This window comes from Leptidea sinapis, chromosome 14 (assembly GCF_905404315.1).
Source record: "Leptidea sinapis chromosome 14, ilLepSina1.1, whole genome shotgun sequence".
NCBI lineage: Eukaryota > Metazoa > Arthropoda > Insecta > Lepidoptera > Pieridae > Leptidea > Leptidea sinapis.
The window spans coordinates 10257521-10279665 of NC_066278.1; the positions used below are offsets into that span (position 1 = coordinate 10257521).

At 35.7% G+C, this 22145-nt stretch overlaps 1 protein-coding gene across 2 annotated transcripts in view; it reads right to left on the reverse strand.

Annotated features, from left to right (window-relative positions):
• LOC126967942 (muscle-specific protein 300 kDa) overlaps window positions 1-19839 on the reverse strand; it is a 118559-nt gene extending 98720 nt beyond the window's left edge. For both annotated transcript variants that reach the window (XM_050812650.1, XM_050812651.1), the window contains exon 1: window positions 19314-19839. In XM_050812650.1, the coding sequence (XP_050668607.1) occupies window positions 19314-19812 (499 nt within the window). In that variant the 5' untranslated portion in view covers window positions 19813-19839. The remainder of the gene's footprint in view (window positions 1-19313) is intronic.
• Window positions 19840-22145: the final 2306 nt, after the last annotated feature.

The window sequence follows — 22145 nt, forward strand, 5'->3', positions numbered from 1 at the left end:
TCAAGTCAGCGTCTAAAGCCAACAATGCTGCCTGACTATCAGAGTGAATGTATATGTTATGATTGAAGTAGCCTTTTTGGATATTGGTCGATATGTAACATGCACTGTTAATATTTCAGTATGTAACAAACACTGTAGAAATTTCAGTTTGTAACACACTTTGTCAAAGATCTGTATTACTATTGCGGATTATGAATTATAGCCCGCTGACATACAGAAGGACGGAAAGTGGAGTCTTAAGATGCCCCGACTAGATCTTCATATAAACTCCATCTCGTTGGATATGTAATTTTTTTTAATTCTATTAAAAGGTAGTTTTGCAGGAGATTTGAGATTGAAGCCTCCTTGTCCTTGAACTCAATAAACTGATATAATCGGCTTACTGAATGTCTCACCATAAAAATACATTTAATAGCCATGTATAATTTATTAACACTGTTTTATCGTATACCACCCATTAAAACCAAGTAGTCTTGCTTAACGGCTTGCTTATTTAATACTTTGATAGGTTATAATTTGATTATTAACCATGATATTCGGCTGGGTTTCTTAATATTAGCTGTTATAGTTACGGTTAAGTCAAATTGGACGTTAACAGTAACGGTGACTTTAACATAGACTGCGGAATGTGTTACATGATCGTATTCCTTGGCATAATTAAAGTTAATGGTGAAAAGTGACATATCATAGTACAATATATCACTGCCTGAATGTACAAGTATGTGCTGTTTTGATAAAACTTATTTTAAATGAAAGTTGAGAAAGTATGCAATGTATAAGCGAGGTTGGTTTTATCAACAAAACACAAACCTCACCAGTGGGAGGCTCCTTTGCTCTGGATGCCGGCTAGATTATGGCTACCACAAATGCGCCTAATTATGCCGTGAAGCAGTAATGTGTCAGCATTACTGTGTTTCGGTCTGAAGGGCACCACAATTAAGTCGAATCTTTCTTTGAAATTTTTGACAGGTCCCTATTTAAAATTAACAACAGCTTTAACCGGTGAAGATTAGATGGTTACGGTTAACAGTTAAAGTTATGTCGTCATTTAAAAATTATCAAATGGTGCAACTCATTTTTTGCTTAACCGGTACTATAACATGTCTGTGACTGCTAAAGTTAGTTGATACCAGCCTATAGTATATAATAAACCGCTAGCTAACGCACACCTTGACAAATCAATGGTTGTCACGCATAATCGAGCTGTCACGTCCTCTATACGCTTATATATTCTTGGTTTATGGGTAATTTTTTAATATAAATATATCAAGACCATTTCAAGGTGAACCGTGATGAACTCATAAGTATTTTCCCCTACTAAAGATCTCTCAAAGTATTATTCAAATATTTTTATTCAAAATAGGATATGATGTTACTTATTGAAAGACAAAAACTATCACACATTCCAGAAAGTATGCCTCAGACCTGAGAAGAACGGGCGCAGCAAACTTAGCGGGCTTCTGCTTTTTTTCATTAATAAATATGATTACAATGTAATGTCATACAATAAAACTTATTATTTAATAGCCTGAGGGCGGTCGCTCCATTCCCAATCATTAAGAAAGTCATTTATGTTATAGTATCCTTTACGTATTTTAACAATTCTTTTCAATTTCTCAATACATTAGTTTTGAATATTTTCTGGGATCTTGTTGATTTGTTTAGATGAGGTTAGCGAAAGGTATATTCATCAAAATTCATGGCCTTTGCATCAATCCGAGCAGCATACAAAGCAAAGGTGATGTCACCGCGTTATCACATGACATGCTTGTTAACAAGTAGCCGGGTCAATAACAAGACCCCGGCCGATACGAGGAACGGTAAACAATGTACATTGTGTGGTTTTCGGACAGAACATGAAGTATTCCAAGTTTGTATGCTGGGCCTTAAATTGAAAGACTACGTTTGACAAAATTGTATATATTCATTCAATTTAGTTATTTCGGTCAATTGATCAGCTATCATCAGCCGGAAGACGTCCACTGCTGGACAAAGGCCTCCCCAAAGATTTCCACGACGATCAGTCCTGCGCTGCCCTCATCCAATGTATTGTATTATGTCTTCCGGTACGTGGTCGCCATTCGAGGACTTTACAGCCCCAACGGCTATCTAACTACGTTCGTCAAACTAAGTGCCCTGCCCACTGCCACTTCAGTGTCGCAATCATTTGGACTATGTCGGTAACTTTGGTTCTCCTACGGTTCTCCTCATTTCTGGTTCGATCTCGCAGGGACACTCCGAGCATAGCCCTCTCCATTGCCCTCTGAGTGACCATGAGCTTTCTCATCAGGTCCATAGTTAACGACCACGTCTGCGTACCGTAATGCATCACTGGCAACACAGACTGGTTGAAAACCTTCATCTTCAGACACTGTGGTATTATTAACCTAGCTATCCAACAGAAATCCTGCCAGTATTCCTGGTACGCTGCCTCGTAATTATAGTTTTAATTTAATGTAATAACAGTATTGTAAATATAGCTTAATTATAAGCATTGTTTTAATAAAATAATAAATATTTAACGTAGATAATTGTTATATTTTTCCCAATCTGGATGGCAAGAAATTAAAATCTCTCTTTCCGAGTAAAAACATGCAACGAACACTCTATAAAGTCTATATTCCTTCAAGCCGGCCAACATTCTAGCTCTCTCTACAAAGCAGCAGTCCAGTCAAATATGGAGTATTGCTGTCATCTCTGGGATGGCGCACCCCAGTATCAGCTCGAACCATTTGACCGCGTGCAAACCAGAGCTGCTCGGATTGTTTAGGATCTAGTGCTCTGTAAATGACTTGATCACTTGTCGTTACGTAGAGATGTCACTCCATTGTGGGTCTTCTATCGCATTAATCAAGGGGAGCGTTTCGAAGAGTTGATTGAACGAATTCCTGCCGAATTCCAATTTCGCACAACATGCAACAAATTGCGATATTATCCCCACTATCTGGATGTCTGGGACTCTTCTTCAGTGCAGTTTTCATGAACTTTCCTCCACGTATATGGAATAAGCATTCTTGCACGGTGTTTCCAGGACAATTCGACATAGGTACCTTCAAAAATGTACGAAAACCATCCTTACAGCTCGTTGGAAATCCACTCCAAAAAAAAATCACCCATCTTCTTTCCTCTCAAATAACACTCAACATTCCCTTCTTAAATACATTCCTTTTCAGGTAAATAATATCAATATACTAAAATATAACTCACTGAATAGAAATATCCAAACGCTTGGATCCTACAACCTAAAACAATCAGGTTTTAAAAGACTCATAAAACTAGAATGTATCTGCGAGCTGTTTGTTACAACATTGAGAGCTGAGAAGTCGTGAAGTGGCTACAGTTTCAATGGTAATTCAATATCCACGACATTGTCCAGATGATTCAATAACACTATACATCTTGCTGTTAGACGGTCAAAGTCAACCGGTTGGTACATTCAATACAAGATTACTACACTATTTTATCTTATAAAACATATTTATTAATAAACTCAAAAACTAGCACTTAATTTAAAAGAGGATGGCGAGAATGCATGTATTTTGGGTCCCATTGAAAGTAGTGGAATACATCATGGAAACTTATTAATATTTGTAGAACGTCAGTACCAATAATTCATCATTATCATTTCAGCCGAAAGACGTCCACTGCTGGACAAAGGCCTCCCCCAACGATTGCTATGACGAACGGTCCTGCGCTGCCCTCATCAAACCCAATCAACGATCTTGATTAGATCGTCGGTCCATCTTGTGCCTACCAACACTGCGTCTTCCGGTACGTGGTCGCCATTCGAGGACTTTACTGCCCCAACAGCCATCTGTCCCTCGGGCTGTGCCCTTCCCACTGCCACTTCAGTTTCGCACCCACTGGGCTTTGGCTGGTGCCTTTGGTTCACCTATAGATCTCCTCCACCTCATGTCTGATTGCGCCCTGAGCGACCATGAGCTTCCTCATAGTAAGCGACCACGTCTGCGTTCTGTATGTCATCACTGGCAACACACATTCGTTAAAAACCTCCGTCACCTACTACCAATAATGACCATATAAGTATTTACAATAGAGTTTAATGTAGCATATGGTTATTGCAATAACAACGAGTGTTCATGCCAATGTGATATTATTTATAATCAATTATTGTTTGTTTCATACGCTAACTTCGAAGTCTCTCTCTGTTTTCAACGCTCTTCTCGAAACCTACCCTGCTTGTGATATATCTTCGGATGGATGGCAGACGATTTTAACAAAGTGGATGAACGGTATTTGGATGTTTATGTATTAGTTTATAACGGAAAATTTTGTAATTTTTTTACTATTGTTTGTGTGCATTATAATTTTATTTCTTTTTCATTAATTACTTACACGTTAAACTATGCTAATAATTGAAACTCAAATACCGGGTTGCGTTACCACGCATATGTAAAACTGTAAAAAAAATACTACAAGAAATAATCTTCTGGTATACCTAACACACAGATGGGCGGCGGCTATTGAAAGCAAGGGGGAAGGCCTGGAAGTTAGCGTGGATATAGCGAAGGCCTTTGATCGTGTATGGCACAAGGCGCTCCTCGCAAAACTATCATCATTTGGGCTTCCCGAGAGCTTATGCAAGTGGACCACTGGGCACAGTATACAGGTCGTTGTCGACGGTTATTGCTCGAGTCCCAAGCCCGTGAACGCTGGAGTGCCCCAAGGCTGTGTGCTACCTCCCACGATGTTTCTACTGCATATCAATAATATGTTGGACACCGCCAACATACATTGCTTGCAGTCGACAGCTCTGGTGATGCCGTATACACGGGCCATGCAGGTCTCTCTCGGGAAAACGTCGACCAGTGCCGGGATAAACTTGTGTCTTCTATCGAGTCCTTTCTCGAGAAGGTCGCGGAATGGGGTAAGTTGAACCTTGTTCAATTTAATCCCCAGAAGACTCAAGTTTGCGCATTTACCACTAAAAAAACCCCATATGCCGTATCTCCGCTCTACGACAACACTTCCCTTAAAGCCTCGCCTAGTATAGGTATACTGGGTCTCGAAATTTCGAGCCAATTTTTTTCGGGCCGATTGCCAATTCCGTGGCCATCTGGAGGGCAAAGCCAAATTGGCTTCGAAGAAACTGGGCGTCATAAATAGAGCGCGGCAATACTTCAAGCCGGCCCACATTCTAGCGCTCTACAAAGCGCAGGTCCGGCCACACATGGAGTATTGATGTCATCTCTGGTCTGGCGCACCCCAGTATCAGCTCGGTCCATTTGACCTAGAGCTCTGTGGACGGCTGGATCACTTGGCGTTGCGACGTTGAGACGTCGCTTCATTGTGTGTCTTCTACCGCATTTATCACGGGGAGTGTTACGAAGAGCTGTTTAACCTGATTCCTGCCGCCGAATTCCACCTTCGCACGACACGCCACAAGTTAGGATATCATCCCCAACATCTGGATGTGTGGCGGTCCTCCACAGTGCGATTTTCAAGGAGCTTTCTTCCTCGTACTACGAAGCTGTGGAATGAGCTTCCTTGTGCGGTGTTTCCGGGACGATACAACATGGGTACCTTCGAAAAAAACGCGTACACCTTCGTTAAAGTCCGGCAATGATTCTGAATTATGATTCCTCTGGTGTTGCAAGAAAAAAAGGCGGTGATCACTTAACACCAGGTGACCCGTACGATCGTTTGTCCTTCTATTCCATAAAAAAAAAAGAATTCAAGTCACTGGGATCACGCATGATCAGTAAGTATTTTGTATTATATTAATTATTATTATATATTAATCTTTAATCTAAGTGTAATGCTATGCAAATTAAAACAACACTACGCTCTCAGCCCTTTAGTCATAACATAATCTAGTCATTACTAATATTCTAAAAATATCCCTTTAAACAAGTGGTCATAAAAAGTAAATTAAAACAAAATGGCGTATCTCATGACATGGTGAGTCGCTGCGACCTCGAGTACGTCGTTTATTATTCCCAACGAACAAAATGATAACGTAGAAAGCAAGAATGAGATCACACTTATTTCTTAATATAGGTTTAACCTCAGCGATTGAGGCTAATAAGTCAGCCGACGATATAAAACCATAACAACAATATTTATGTTGATGTTGGTCGCTTATTCTATATTTTCTTGATTGTTTTACCAGTAGGAGGCTCCTTTGCACAGGATGCCGGCTAGATTATGGGTACCACAACGGCGCCTATTTCTGCCATGAAGCAGTAATGTGTGAGCATTACTGTGTTTCGGTCTGAAGGGCGACGTAGCTAGTGAATAACTGGGCAAATGAAAATTAACATCTTATGTTATAAGGTGACGAGCGCTGTACTAGTGCCGCTCAGAATTTTTGTCTATGTATGTATAATCAAGAATCCTGAGCGGCACTGCATTGTAATGGGCAGGACGTATCAATTACCATAAACGTAAGTTCTGCTTACTTGTTGTCGTTATTTTGATTGGTCCTGCTCGTCTCGATCCTTATTTTCATTAAAAAAAAATGATACCGTACACTAGACAGCCATCTTGCATTACCGACCTAGTTAAGTTTCAAGTCGTTTAAAAAATATTTTTACAATTTCTGCATAAGATTTATGTGATATTTTTGTGATGTGTTTTGACCCAGAACATAATAATGTCACTTTTTTATGACAGTAAGGGATAAGATCAGCAGGACGTTCAGCTGATGGTAATTGATACGCCCTGCCCATTACAATGCAGTGATGCTCACGATTCTTGAAAGACCCAAAAATATTCTGAGTGGCACTACAATTGCGCTCGTCACCTTGAGACATATGATATTAAGTCTCAGTTGCCCAATAATTTGAATAGCTACGGCGCCCTTCAGACCGAAACATATTAATGCTTATACATTACTGCTTCACGGCAGAAATAGGCACCGTTGTAGTCCCCATAATCTAGCCGGCATCCTGTCAAAGGAGCTCACACAGGTAAAACTGTCACTGTTTTTGGCAGACAATACCCAATATATTTGAAAAACCTATCAAAAAGTTTTATATAACAAAACAAAGAGTTATTGATAATTAAACTTAACAACCAAAAAAACTCGAAATTCATAATAAAACAATTCGTATGAATTGTAGTTAATATCTACAGAAAACTAAAAATTGTTTTTTTTTATTAAAAATACACTGGTCAACTGACTATTACTATTTTCCATTCCGTTTCATTTGGCATTGAAATATTCAAGGTCACAAGGCAACACTCAAGAGGCACGTAAACATTTTAGTGACATCATCGTGTGACGTCATATTTAAGTACACAACTTGTTAAGGCGATAACATTCCAGTTTTTGAGTAAGACTGTGATCTATAGGACGTATTTATGTAAAACTGTGAGCTTAGTATAATCTTTAATTTCATTTTTATAGTCATTTGAGTGGGTCTCAAAATGAACATAGACAAGACGAAGATCATGTTAAGTGTCTTTTTTCCTATTTATGTCTTTTTTAATGTCCATGGCGCACCTACTCCCATAACAATTGGGAACTGTACTTTCGAAATTTTCTACGAGTACCTCTACCTTGGACAGACAATACAGTTAGGTAGGTCCAATTTCGCGTAAGAGGTCACTCGTCGAATCCAACTCGGATGAGCCGAGTGAAAATCTTTAGGGAGGCCTTTGTCCAGGAGTGGACGTCGGAAGACTGATGATGAAGAACAGACATTTTGTAACTGAAATTAGGCTGAGCTTAAGCTAAGAAAACCCAATGCAAAAATCAAGTTTGCGTTTTATCACACTCAGCTAAGTTTTACGTTAGTAAAGTCTGAGCATAATCTAAGTACGCTCTATGGATGTCAGCCTAAGAACGAACCTTATTAACATGTGTTAGAGATATGAAATAAATGTGATAAGACGAATGGAAAAGAAACCTATGACATAGTTACATAATAATTTTAGTAGCGTTCTGTACCTTTTGGGGTAATCTTTAGGGAGGCTTTGGGATAACCCACAATAACCATTTTTATCCTTTACTTTTACGAGAAATAATGGCTTATTTATGAAGCGATTACAGCATGTTATTTAAATAAATATTTTCGAAGATATTACAGATTTTAAAGTAATAAAGTATTGCAGTTTACCAAACTTATATTTGTATGTTATCGTCGTTGATTGTTGATATATAAATAACGGATTCACTCGGAAATTACATTATATTAATTAAAAATTTTCCATAAACTTTTCACAGAACAAAGTCTGTCCGGGTAGCTAGTATTTTAATAAATAAAACACCCAATTTTAAACTTCGAGAAAGGAATTTCAGTTAATTAGATATTTACTATAATAATATGGTAAAACAGTTACAGAACACAAAACTAATCAATAGATCCTATAAAGAGCTACCTAAACCTAATATAATCTATATTCAATGCGTTTTATAATGTTAGCCTTTCGTAATATAACTTCTGTGACCTTTACGCTACGCTTAGGAGCAATCAATAAATCGTGTCGTGTTATTAAACATTACTATGTTTGGTACAAAACCACACTATTATTATAATACTTAATGCTCACCCGTCAAACGTTGTTTTGCCATATAAATTATGAACCCCGCCTGTTCATTGTATGATGTGTTTAATATCAAAATTTTGAATACTTCTCGTTTGATTTAAAAAAAGATATTGATGTCATTTTACTGATTAGGAAACGTACTTTCAATATCAGTTAAAAGTTTTTTGATATCTGTAATAGTTATGGAATAATCGCCCGGTCACACTTAACGATTATAGGCTATAGACGTATTAGGGCTACATTACACCCAGACACCACAGTGGCGCAACCAGTTGTGTCCGCCACCGTGGTGTCCGTAAGCTATTAAGCGGCTACTGTGTTTCCGTCCGAAGGGCGCCGTAGCTAGTGAAATTACTGGGCAAATGAGACTTAACATGGTATGTCTCAAGGTGACGAGAGCAATTATAATGACGCCCAGAATTTTTGGGTTTTTCAAGAATTCAGAGCGGCACTGCATTGCAATCGGCAAGGCGTATCAGTTACCGTATGCTGAACGTCTTGATAGTCCCGTCCCATATTTTCTTAAAAATAAAGCTACCAAACTAGACACCATATAGACACCAGAGTCATGCATGACGCATTCGAGGTGTTCGCGCCTCCAAATTGGTTACGCAACCAGACCGACACCAGGTGAGTATCTAACTCCTTAAAGAGCTGTATATATTTTGTTGGTAGCGGCGACTGGTTGCGCTACCGTGGTGTCCGGGTAAACAAGTAATTATAACCAATAATATAATTCAACTAATGCAAAGATGGAAAAGAATCTCGTTACGAATAAATATTATTATTTAAACATGTAAATTTAAGAACAAATATATTTTGTTGGTAGCGGCGACTGGTTGCGCTACCGTGGTGTCCGGGTAAACAAGTAATTATAACCAATAATATAATTCAACTAATGCAAAGATGGAAAAGAATCTCGCTACGAATAAATATTATTATTTAAACATGTAAATTTAAGAACAAATATATTTTGTTGGTAGCGGCGACTGGTTGCGCTACCGTGGTGTCCGGGTAAACAAGTAATTATAACCAATAATATAATTCAACTAATGCAAAGATGGAAAAGAATCTCGCTACGAATAAATATTATTATTTAAACATGTAAATTTAAGAACAAATATTAAAAATGCAAGTTATTACTCAACAGAATATTGAGTAAAACATTGATAAAAGTCGAATAACACGGACTGGTTGGTTCTTGAATCTCTAATTAAGATAATATTTATACCAATCTGCATAAAACTCATATTTTGGCTGCACCTAGGGTTGTCAAGCTTTTCAAGTCAAGAAGCTACAACCAACCCTACATTGTGTTGATCATGTGGCTAAGCTGCAAATGGGCATTTATTTTACTGGTTTTCTTTTGTTTATTCAAAAATTACTTAATAAATAGAAAAATTGTTCGGTTTAAGTTTTAGAAAAGTACTAATTCTATTCAATTCTTTAAAAAAAGAATATTGTTATCGCTTAAAATTCGGAGATTTTTTACTCGAAAGTTTATTTTTGGGAAGCAACTTACAAATTTTTTATTAGATATTTCAAATTTTATATAAATATTCTATTCGGTTAAAAATTATCATTAGATCCTTCTTTGTGCACGGTATTTTTTGCGTCGGAATATTTTCATTGCGTTATGTTGTAATCTACTCCCTAAGAAAACAAGTTTTGTTGATTTTGAGGTATAACCGCGGGTATGTCTGATATCAGTAAGGGAAAATAAGGATTCATAAAAGAGTATCATTTCTTTAAATTTTTGAAAATATTTCCTTTCTTTTTACAAATTGTCACATTGATTGCGTTCAGGAACGCCGGAACTTTAATGGATTTAGTCAATGAAGTTTTATACATTTAGACATATGACGTCGTACAAAAACTAAGCCGAAATATGGAACATGCCAAAAATCACACCATAATAATCTTCGACTGCTATAACTATACATTGCCGCATTTACTTCAGTTGTTTAAAATATCCTTTGTCAATAAGCAGCAATGTAAAACATGTATTCAGTTCAGATTTGATTCGGACAGTGACAGTTGACACATGACTAAGGAGAAAATTGTGCTTACATTGTCTTTAAGCACACTTTTGCCGTTCCGTATGAGACTGCGAATTATATGTCCTTATATGTGTGTTTTACGACATTGATTTTAAGAAAGTTTGTAAATAGAAAGTATTTTTAAAGTTATACATAAGCGCGTTATGAAAAACTGATGAGAGTGAATTTTTAAGATGCGCGCGCATCACTGTAACACAAAAATAACAGGGTGAAGTTGGTTCCTAATATTTTCTGACGTTTGCGACATTCGTTATTTTTTCGGTTTCTTCGTTCATGATTGCGACAGGCAAAGGGTTCAAGCCCATACAGCCGTATTCGTTATTTAATAATTAAGTGTCAAAGCCATCTTTGCAGGATTTTAACAATTTAGTTATTTCTACAAACGTAGAATAGCAGGAGGAATTAATAATTTTAAGGACTTTTGATTTGTTACGCCAAAGAAGTATAACTTCTTGCGTGCATACATAAGCACACACACACTTTTTTATGTTATGTTTGTTAACAAGTAAGTTTTAACAAAAAGAGTTTTTACGTATTCTAGATGTGTTATAAGTTTATAGAGTACACTATACACATGAAATAAAGTACAATACTCTATTTTAGATTACGGTTGTCAACCCTAGCTTCACCGGCATTTTATCTAACCTTGAAATGAATGTCACAACATAAACTACAGCGTTACATTTTTGGTCGCTAAAGCAAAACGATAAGAAAAACGTAAACATTAAAATTTGAAGATATTTGATCTCTTAACCTCATGACATCATCGACTTTTCTGTAAGAGTATCATTAGAACACATATATATCACAACTAGCCAAAGTTGACAAGACTTGACAACTCGACTAAGTCGAGTTATGTGTGGGGCGATGTATATGCTTTTACAACAGGATCCCAGAAAATGTTCAAAACAAAAGTATTACGTTATTCAAAAGAATTGTTAAAAAACGTTTGTGTGGTAAAGGTTACTATAACAGAAAAGACTTTCTTAATGATACCGAAGATTGGGAATGGAGCGACCGCCCTCAGGCTATTAAATAATAAGTTGAATTGTACAATGTTACTTTTATTATTGTAACACATATTTTATATGAAAAAAAAGCCCGCTGAGTTTGTTGCGCCCATTCTTCTCAGGTCTGAGGCATTCATTTTGGAATGGGTGGTAGTTTTTGACTTTCAATAAGTGATGTCACATCCTATTTTGAATCAAAATATTTGAATTTGAATAAAGACAAATAATCTTTACTTAATTAGGCTTCGACTAACCGCTTTTCAATCGTCATTGTAAATATATCTTTTCAATTTATTCCATATGTACAGAAACAGTAGAGCTCGTGAGAAGAATTAAGTACAAAGTCAAAGTCAAACATTATATCTATAAAAATATAAATAATCTACCATATGTTCGGAAAAAGTAGAGCCCGTGAGAAGAACATACAAGAAACTCAATGGCCACTTGTTTCTATCAATAGAGTATTTTTCAATAGCTGTAATATATATAACAAATTAGTTTGTAAAGTGCTGCATCCAAAACATGAATCGTGTTCAAAATTTAAATATTTCTTCAAAAGTAATAAATGGTATAAGTATAAATAATTATCATATATTGGATGCACCAACCTTTAGAGCTTGAATTCATTATTTCCGCAAGGATGCTTCGTGATCATGATGGTCGTGATTACTGTCATAATAAGTAATCGCATCAAACTATAGCAATGATTTATTGTACAAATGATTTGAGTTTTCTTTAGTGTTAATTCGCCCATATTTGTCTTTAAACAATTCGACACGGGTTTCGCCTCTACACGAGGCATCCTCAGGACGTGTTGTCTCGCCAAAATCTGGCACATGACTCGAATGTCTCAATTATTGTCGGAATTAGCACTAAAGAAAACTCAAAACATTTGGATCAAATATTTTTATTCAAAATAGGATTCAAAATCACTTATTGAACGTCAAAAACTACCACCCATTCAAAATAGACTGCCTCAGACTGTTTTGCCTCAGACTGAATTGTTTAAAAGACAAATATTGGCGGAATTAAAACTAAGGAAAACTGAAAACATTTGGATAATTATGGATTTCCGCAAAGTAACGCCTACTTCAATAAATTTTCAAAAATATTTGTATCAGTACCTACTAACTTGTATTGGGCAAAACTACTGTGAGGTGAATATCTACCCGTCTCATCTAATGTTCTATAAATAGTCATAGGTCTCATCACATTATACGACGACCTGTATAGCCGAGTGGTTAGCGATCCTACCTACTAAGCTAGAGGTCGCGGGTTCGAATCCCGGTTAGTGCAAGCATTTATATGATGAATATGGATGTTTGTTTCCGAGTCATGGATGTTTAAATGTATTTATGTATGTTTAAGTAAGTTTATAGTATTAAATATATCTTTGTCTTGCAACCCATAACACAGGCTATATATGCTTAATTTGGGGCAAGATAATTTGTGTAAAAAGTGTGTCAATATTATTATTATTAATATAAACAAGACCTTGAAAGTCAACCAAAAAGAAATTTCGCTTCAGTTTAGTTGGGCTAGAACTGTTATATTGCTGAACTCTACACAAGAGTCACTTATGTATATTTGAAACATGGATATTATCAAACAATATATTGAATGTCCCGGAAGAAAAATAACACACAATGCGACAATATAGTTACACCAATAATAATGACTTAACAAGTTTTTATTTTAAAGTAATATCCCTCGCTTTTGGGATTAATTTATATATGCTTCATAAGATACATACATACACACAATAGCTTAAAGGGTAAATGTGAACACTTTTATAATAAAGTCCCAGCCACTGTTCAGGCATTATCTTTAAATAAATTTACACGTTTTATTAAAATTGGGTCTGTAAATCCTATTACTCCACAGTGGAATATCTAAGTGGTTGTGTTCGATCCCTGCCTGAACTAGATAATGTATATTTTATAGCAATCGCAATGACAATATTTTATATTTCATTAAAAAGAGCTCAAAAAACAAATGCTGGGAGAGTTTCTTGCTCCGCTTTTTCTTTTTCAGAGCGCCATTTGTTTCCGAAGCGGTAGTAGTATCTAGTATATTAGAAATGACATCAAAAAGAATTCTAAACTATGTGTAACCAAAATTTATGAACAATGCGGGACTCGAATCCACGACATCGCGGTTCCGTGCGAGTGCTCACTCAACTGAGCTAACCGTTCGAGTGACGTATCGTCATAAAATCTTGTATGCTTTGTTCAACTCTCAGGTTGTGGCTTCATCTAGACGATCTACTTTACAGTTGGAAAACGGCTCAACCTCAATATTTGCATATTAGGGATTTGTCTCGTGATGTCGCTCTTGCAATCTTAACAATTCAACAAGGGTTGGCTCAGTTAGTAAGAGTGCTCGCACGGAACGCGAGAGGTCTCGGGTTCGAGTTCCGCATCGTTCATAAAATTTTGTTTTCAAATTTTATTTGTGTAATACATACATATTTTTTTTATATAATTTTAAATATCGGCATTTGAGTAATTCTTTGTACTTTGTTTAATAATAACATGTCTTAACGAGAATTTCTACAGATAAGTAATGTGTAACACAATAAGCAGTTAATTACCTTTAATAAGATTGTCTGTCCACAAGGCGCCGGCTTATCGGTCATTGGGTACGGCCACACAAACAGATTATAAGGTAACTAATAGATTACATAAGGAGTTAGTTGACATAGTATTTTTTTAATTAAAAAAATCACGAGATGAGCGAGACGACCATGACATCCATGTGATGGGAAATAATGCGCCCTGACTAAAGTTTGGGAGTTCCTGTCAATTCCTGGAAACAGCCTACTATCAAAACACGGGACTTCGAGACTTTTAGGAAGAGAATAGAATAAAAAACACTTTATAAGCAATAAAATACACACACCTTCAATTTACAGTATTAATTACAATTAAAATTAAATGAACTGACAGCTGAAAACATTTTTTTGTATAAAAAAAAACATATTTTTAACCGAAAACTATAACTTTAAAGTTGATTTCAGTCATAATTCCTCTATTTATAAACTTTATAATATATTATATAACTGTTCTGTACATCTAATATATAAAATTCTCGTGTCATGGTGTTAAACATTGAACTCCTCCGAAACGGCTTGACCGATTCTCATGAAATTTTGAGTGCATATTGAGTAGGTCTGAGAATCGGATTTTATTTTTCATTCCCCTTAATGTTAAGTCCACAGGTCCACACGATTTTTTTTTTAATATTTTTGACATTTTTTTTTAAATTTGTTTGATTATGAGTCAGCTTTAAAAAATAAATTTTCACCTATCTACGATCAACAGTTACTTTTGTATCGCGATTTTAATATCGGCAATACAACGTTTGCTGGGTCAGCTAGTAACAGATAAAGTACTGTTTCATAACATCAAAAAATAATTGCGTAAAATATGCTCCCTTTTGTTCTATTGAAATTGTTTCACAGCAGAACTGTCAAACCGTGCGTCAATAAATTCTCACATAGAAAATATGTCCATACCAAACAAATATTGAAATAAAACTAATTATGGATCCCAAATCAAAATAAAAACTCAAATTGGACTAAATTAATTGGATTACTCCATGAAATAATCCCCATTAATATCCGTTAATTAGTTTAGGAGTTTACTGGGAACATCAGGACACTGGATCTATAAATATTACTAGTAGTTGCCAGTTGCATTCGCAACTAAAGGTTTTATCTCAATATAATGTTTAAGTAGGGATAACAGAGAGAGAGATGTCATACTGAAACAGGGCCAAGCCTGTCAGCCATTAAGTTGGCACAGCGACATCCCATTTTGCACGGACGCACGCCAAGAAAGAGAAGATATGAGTAGGAAGATCTTTATATATATAATTCTTGTGTGCGTGTGTATGTCACTGAACTCCTCCTAGACGGCTGGACCGATTTTGATGAAATTTTTCGTATGAGTTCAAGGGGATTCGAGGATGGTTTAGATTCACAATTGAACTATCTCCTAAACGGCTGGACCGATTTTGATAATATTTTTGTGTGTTCCAGTGAATTTGAGATTGGTTTAGATCCTCAATTCCGTTCATATAATATAATTCTCCTGCTCATGTGTATGTTAGTGAACTCCTCCTAACGGCTGGACCGATTTTTCAAATTTAAGACGTGTGTACAAGACAACGTCTGTTGGGTCCACTAGTATATTTATAAAATCAAAACAGTCTGACATAGAATGTTTCCTTCCCATTGACTTTCCAAAATTTCGTTTCGATTGATTAATTTTTGGAGAAGGAAATTGTCAAGAACGAAACCATAGTTTTTGAATTTTTACTCACGATTTTGTCTAAGGTATGCTGTTTTAAAATTGTTATATTAAAAAGGTTTCAGTTAATGAAACAATTAATTTATAAACAATATCCCTCGGTCAAAGTTCTTAAAAAATATTTATGTAAGAACAAATCTGTTAAGTTTGGGCGTCAGAAAAAACATGTTGCGAGGAAAGAATTGTTGAATTAATGGATGAGGTGCGCAACTCGGGATCTCTTAAAAATGTGCATAGCATTAAATCCAATCGAATATATCTACCAAAGAAGACCATTTTATATAAAATCACAAAACGACCCGAGGCGTACCGTAATGCGATACAAACCGATTACATTGCACGGTGACCGACTTAATATGACTTGTCTCATGTGGCTGTAATTACATCGGCACTGGGACACTCTTCGTACACAAACAAAATGTCACTAAAAAAAACGAAATATAAGTGTTAATAAATCGAAAATTTTGTACTTAACAGGTAAGTTATTTAAAAAAAAGCATTTATTTTTGAAATCCCTTGAATTACTTGCTGATAGGTTTTTATTTGAATAAAACATTTTGTTTGAAAATTATAAATATATATATATATAATATAATTATAATATACACCTATTAATCAGATACTTATAGAAGACTTAGGATATTAACGAATTTTAACAGTGTTTTGTGTCACCTATGGTACTTTTGGGAGTTATGCCTCCCTGAATCTATCATCACAAATGTAAACAACCAGATTTTCAAGATGTATAAGGTCATTACTGTGCTAATTATCATAAATTTCTGATGTAAGAAAACGCCTTTTCATGTAATTAAAATACAACGAAGATTTTAAACATTTTGAGAACAACTCAGTAACTTAAGAGAAATAAATTTAGAAAATTTTCATATTTAAATATCCTTAAAATTGTTTATTCGATAAGGAACTTTTTTTTTTATGGAATAGGAGGACAAACGAGCGTACGGGTAACCTGGTGTTAAGTGATCACCGCCGCCCACAATCTCTTGCAACACCAGAGGAATCACAGGAGCGTTGCCGGCCTTTAAGGAAGGAGTACGCGCTTTTTTTGGAGGTACCCATGTCGTATCGTCTCGGAAACACCGCACAAGGAAGCTCATTCCACAGCTTTGTAGTACGTGGAAGAAAGCTCCTTGAAAACCGCACTGTGGAGGACCGCCACACATCCAGACGGTGACGATGATAAGGTTACACAGCTCTTCGGAACACTCCCCGTGATAAATGCGGTAGAAGTCACACAATAAAGCGACGTCTCTACGCAACGCCAAGTGATCCAGCCGTTCACAGAGCACTGGGTCCCCGACAATTCGAGCTGCTCTGCGTTGCACGCGGTCAAATGGATCGAGCTGATACTGGGGTGCGCCAGACCAGAGATGACAGCAATACTCCATGTGTGGCCGGATCTACGCTTTGTAGAGCCCTAGTATGTGGGCCGGGCCGGCTTGAAGTATTGCCGTGCTCTATTAATGACGCCCAGTTTCTTTGAAGCCAATTTGGCTTTGCCTTCCAGATGACCACGAAATTGGCAATCGCTCGAGATTTCGAGACCCAGTATTCCGATACTAGGCGAGGCTTTGAGGGAAGTGTTGTCGAAGAGCGGTGATACGACAAATGGGGTTTTTTAAGTGGTAAACGCGCAAACTTGAGTCTTCTGGGGGTTAAATTGGACAAGGTTCAATTTTCCCCATTCCGCGACCTTCTCAAGAGAAGACTCGATAGAAGACACTTTTAGAAGGATTACATTTCAGTGGTTGTGTCGTGTGTCGGGTGGTTGTCCTAATTATTTAGTCATCAATTATTAATAATTAATAATTATTTTAACCGTAAGCCCTGGTCACCCCGACCTCGCCCCATGAGGAAGGTAACTGGCATGTAACAACTTAAGCTTTCGGCCTAAATACGTAAATGTTAAACAAGGCAGTACTGCTTCAGATTAACACACACACATACACACACGCGGTTGTGTATATTTACTATATCTTTTATCATCACATATTATGAAACAAACTCGTTTTCCGCTATCTGTATATCCACAAACCCCTCCTAAACAACGTAACAGATATTGATACTATTTGCACCATCAATTAGATAATTATTGACTGAAACTTATAACAAAACTAATTAAGTGTTTGTGTAAATAGAAAAATATAACATTTTTCAACCAAGTTATAAATGCACAATATGGCTTAGCTACGCAGGCTTAACCTAAGATACATAATAACTTACAAGAGAATGGTAGTTCTTCTAAAACCCTAAAGAAAAATTAATGGCATGTCTCTTCTTGTTACGGCTGGCTCACAGAAACCAAAATTATAATAAATATTATTTTATTTGCAACGCTATTCATTACACCCTTATTGTGTATTGAATCTATTTTTTCCAAAATTCTCATTTCTTAAATCCTCCAAAAAACAAACACTTAGTTTTTTGAATTTTGCACATAAAGTTTGATGTTATGTGAAAACATAACAAACAAAAGTTGTAGATCTTTTTATTACCTACAGCTTGGCTATTTACCTTTTTTGCATAGGACTTGTGGTTAGTAGTAGACCGAATATCAAGATAAACTGTTTTTTACCCTTAAACACCCCCCCTTTTCCGTTTTCCGACCTCAGATCACTGGTAATTTATTTTTCCTTTCATTTTTGTTATATTATCTTCCTTTTCCAAACGGTTTCAACCTACTATTACTTTTTTTGGTTTGAAAAATTATCGACCCTTGTCTATACATATTGTTATTATTTCATTATAATTTATCCTGTCAAACTTCGTAACAGGCAATACATGTATATAGTTTAAAGTAATAATTTGTAAAATATAAATGCTGTAAAGTTTTATTCAATAAATAAATATCTTCCGATGTATTGAGAACGTTTTATTACATACACACATACATACATACATAAAATCACGTCTTATTAAACAAGCTTAATTTTATATTTACCAAAATAAATAAACATAATAATATAAGGCTTTTTTACTACCATATTTTTTCATGCTAATGGCATGGCCCTATTGGCATGACTAAGAGATTATACAAGGTTACCATTATCCTACCACCACAGATCAACTGTAAGGGGAAATTCCTTTAGGGAAAATCGTAACAAATTCACAATATTTTAGAAGACACTATCAATATCAGTTTAAGTTTTTTATTCGCCGGGCACCTTATTAGATTTTCTATTATTTGTCTAGAATTTTTAATAAATAGTTCACATCCATTAAAAAAAACTTTTTAAAGGATTAAAACGCGGGTAATCGTGATCATGTTTTTATATTAGATTTTAAACCTTAAATTAGACGCACTGCAAGATCCATTAAATTATATACTAATTTTATCCACTTATTCAGTAATATTTTGTTCAAAAATTTATTTCGTGCAATTACTAGATTATAAATACCTCGTATTTCTGCGATGTGAGAGTCATATTCCGATCTGCTCCTGGAGTATTCTTTCCTGTTCACATTGTGGATAGCATGATGCTTGTACTCCGTGTACCATTCTCCCTGGGGGGAATCTGGTCTATCCTCTCCTAATTCGCCGACAGACTTCTTTACAACACGTTCAAACTTCACAATCCGGGATCCAGAGGCCAGGTCTCCCTCAACCTGACGTTCCTTCTCCAAGGCCTCAGTCTCAACATGTCTCAACTTCAAATTTGGGAATGTAGATTCATATGATTTTGTCGGCGATTGGGTGTCGCGTGTGTGTTTAAGTTTAACTTCAATTTTCGGCGATTCGGGGCGCCGTTTGCGCTGTTCGATGCGCCGCTCTATATCGTCGACATCCGTTGTAGAGTCTACGGTGTCGCTGCTTCTCCGACCACTCCAGACCCTCTCGAAGAAACTGACACGGTTCCGGAGGCCGCTCGGAGGCGGTGAGTCGCGATTATCCGACATTGCAACATGTCCTCCTCATGCGGAGGTTCGCTCAATACTGAGTGGCGAGAGTTATAATAAAGTTAAAGCTAGTGGCTAAGTTAACATGCGCAAAACTAGACGCCGACCAGACGAAGTTAAACATTAGCTTCACTTAAAACAATCAAGGGATTTATTTAATGATATTAAATTTGGTTTCACAAATTAGTTGTAGTTCAATGTTAAGTAAACAGTAGTTGACTTTATCAAAGTCAAAGTCAAATAAACTTTATTCATTTGCGCTTAAACTAAATTATCATTAAAAATATTTAAGTTAAAAATTTGAATAACTGAACTTCAAGGTACTTAATCTGTGACCAATTATAAGAAATAAACAATTCATTATTCTTACTCTATTTAACAAGATTATAATGTTATTGACCAAGCTCTGTTTTTACATAACTAAACCAAATTAATGCAATATTTTCTGATTATTTCTCATTAAAACATTTACGAGTTTTAAACAGATTTTTTATTAGCACAGTTAGGTAGGCCACAGTTTAGAAATATGCGACGTTTTGTTTCATAAGGACTCTACAATCTATTTTCATCGTATACTAGAATAACATTTGTAAAATAGGCTTTAAGATTTATTTAATGAGACTCGCTCGATCCTGTAGACAAACTGTGTAAACAGTTTTACAGGACTTTGTATTATTTTAAGAAGAAACTGTGTTGCAAGAGAATGTGGGCGGCGGTGATCACTTAACACCAGGTGACCCGTACGCTCGTTTGTCCTCCTATTCCATAAAAAAACACTGTATATTTATAAATAAATAAAAAAATATGGTCTTGGTTATGATTCACAATTATGAGTGTAACTATAATTAGAAGTCATTCATAATTATTTAAATTAAACATATCCTATACTGTTTGTTTATGGAGGTTTTTTTTTATGAAAATATGGGCCGATGCGAGCAGGACGTTCAGCTGATGCCCATGACAATGCAGGATTTTTGAAAAACTCAAAAATTCTGAGCGGCACTACAATTGCGCTCGTCACCGTGAGACTTTAGCTAGTGAGCTACGGCGCTATTCAGACGATATGGGCGCAGTTGTGGTACGCATAATCTAGGCGGCATCCTGTGCAAAGGATCCTACCACTGGTAAATGTAAACTGTTATTTACTCCGGTTCATGTAAATTAAATCATAATTTCGCAAAATATTATCAAACTAATCATTCGTTATCAATATACCACGAGTTACAATACAATAATTATCAAAATAAAATAGATACTGGACGTATTTCAGCGATAATATTAGCAGTGTTAAGATTTCATGTTACCAAATTTTATGATTTCCTAGTACCATTGGAAATAAATACTGCATTACATTTCTACCTAGTTCAATGCTACCAAAAACTATATCTATAAAAAATACAAGGTTTTAATTAAAGTTCTATATTTTTTGCTATAATTAATTGTCTATGCTTGAGTCATACCGTTTGATAATATGAGTTATTGGTTTAGTATTTAGCGTACGTTATTGTTATAATAATATTGAAACTATAAGTAATAAATATGAGATTGTAAAAAGGCGGTTAAGTTTATATTTTTATATATATAATAAATCTTAGATTGAGGATTGGTTGATGGGATTTAAACGGTGGAGCGCAGCGGAGACCAATCCATAATCTAAGATATAAATATTGACTCACTTACATAATTTATCTTGCCCCAAACTAAGCATAGTCTGGCTGCTGTGGGTTGCAAGACAACGACATATTTAATGCTATATACTTACTTAAACATACATAAATATAAATAAACTTCCATGACTTGGAAACCAACATCCATATTTATCACATAAATGTTTGCATCTACCGGTAGCTCAGTAGGCAGGGTCACTAACCACATTGGTCGTCAAATTAATCTTTAACTTTAAGATTGTATGTTTAACTATGTAATTTAATTGTGGATACTGGATGATAGGATCATCATCACCAACGCCCTAACGTGTCGCGTACCGCCTTATGCTCCAATGATATATGTAGTACGGAAAACTCTATGTGGAATAGGAAACGCTGACGATATAACTATATCTTTGAGCAAAGTTGGCATTTTCTCTACCTAAAATAAAAAAGGCCTTTATTAGGTCATATAATTATAAATATGTATTATTTTATCAAGTGAGATTTAATATATTTTACATAGAATGCTATAATGTTATGTTATGATATTATTCATCAGAAAATAAACAATTACTTTACAGGTCAAGTCATTATCAGGTTCTTCATTTTCTCTTTTAAGACTAAAATGTTCCTGGGATTCCGCCATTTTATTTGACAGATTATTATTTTTATTTTATATTCTAT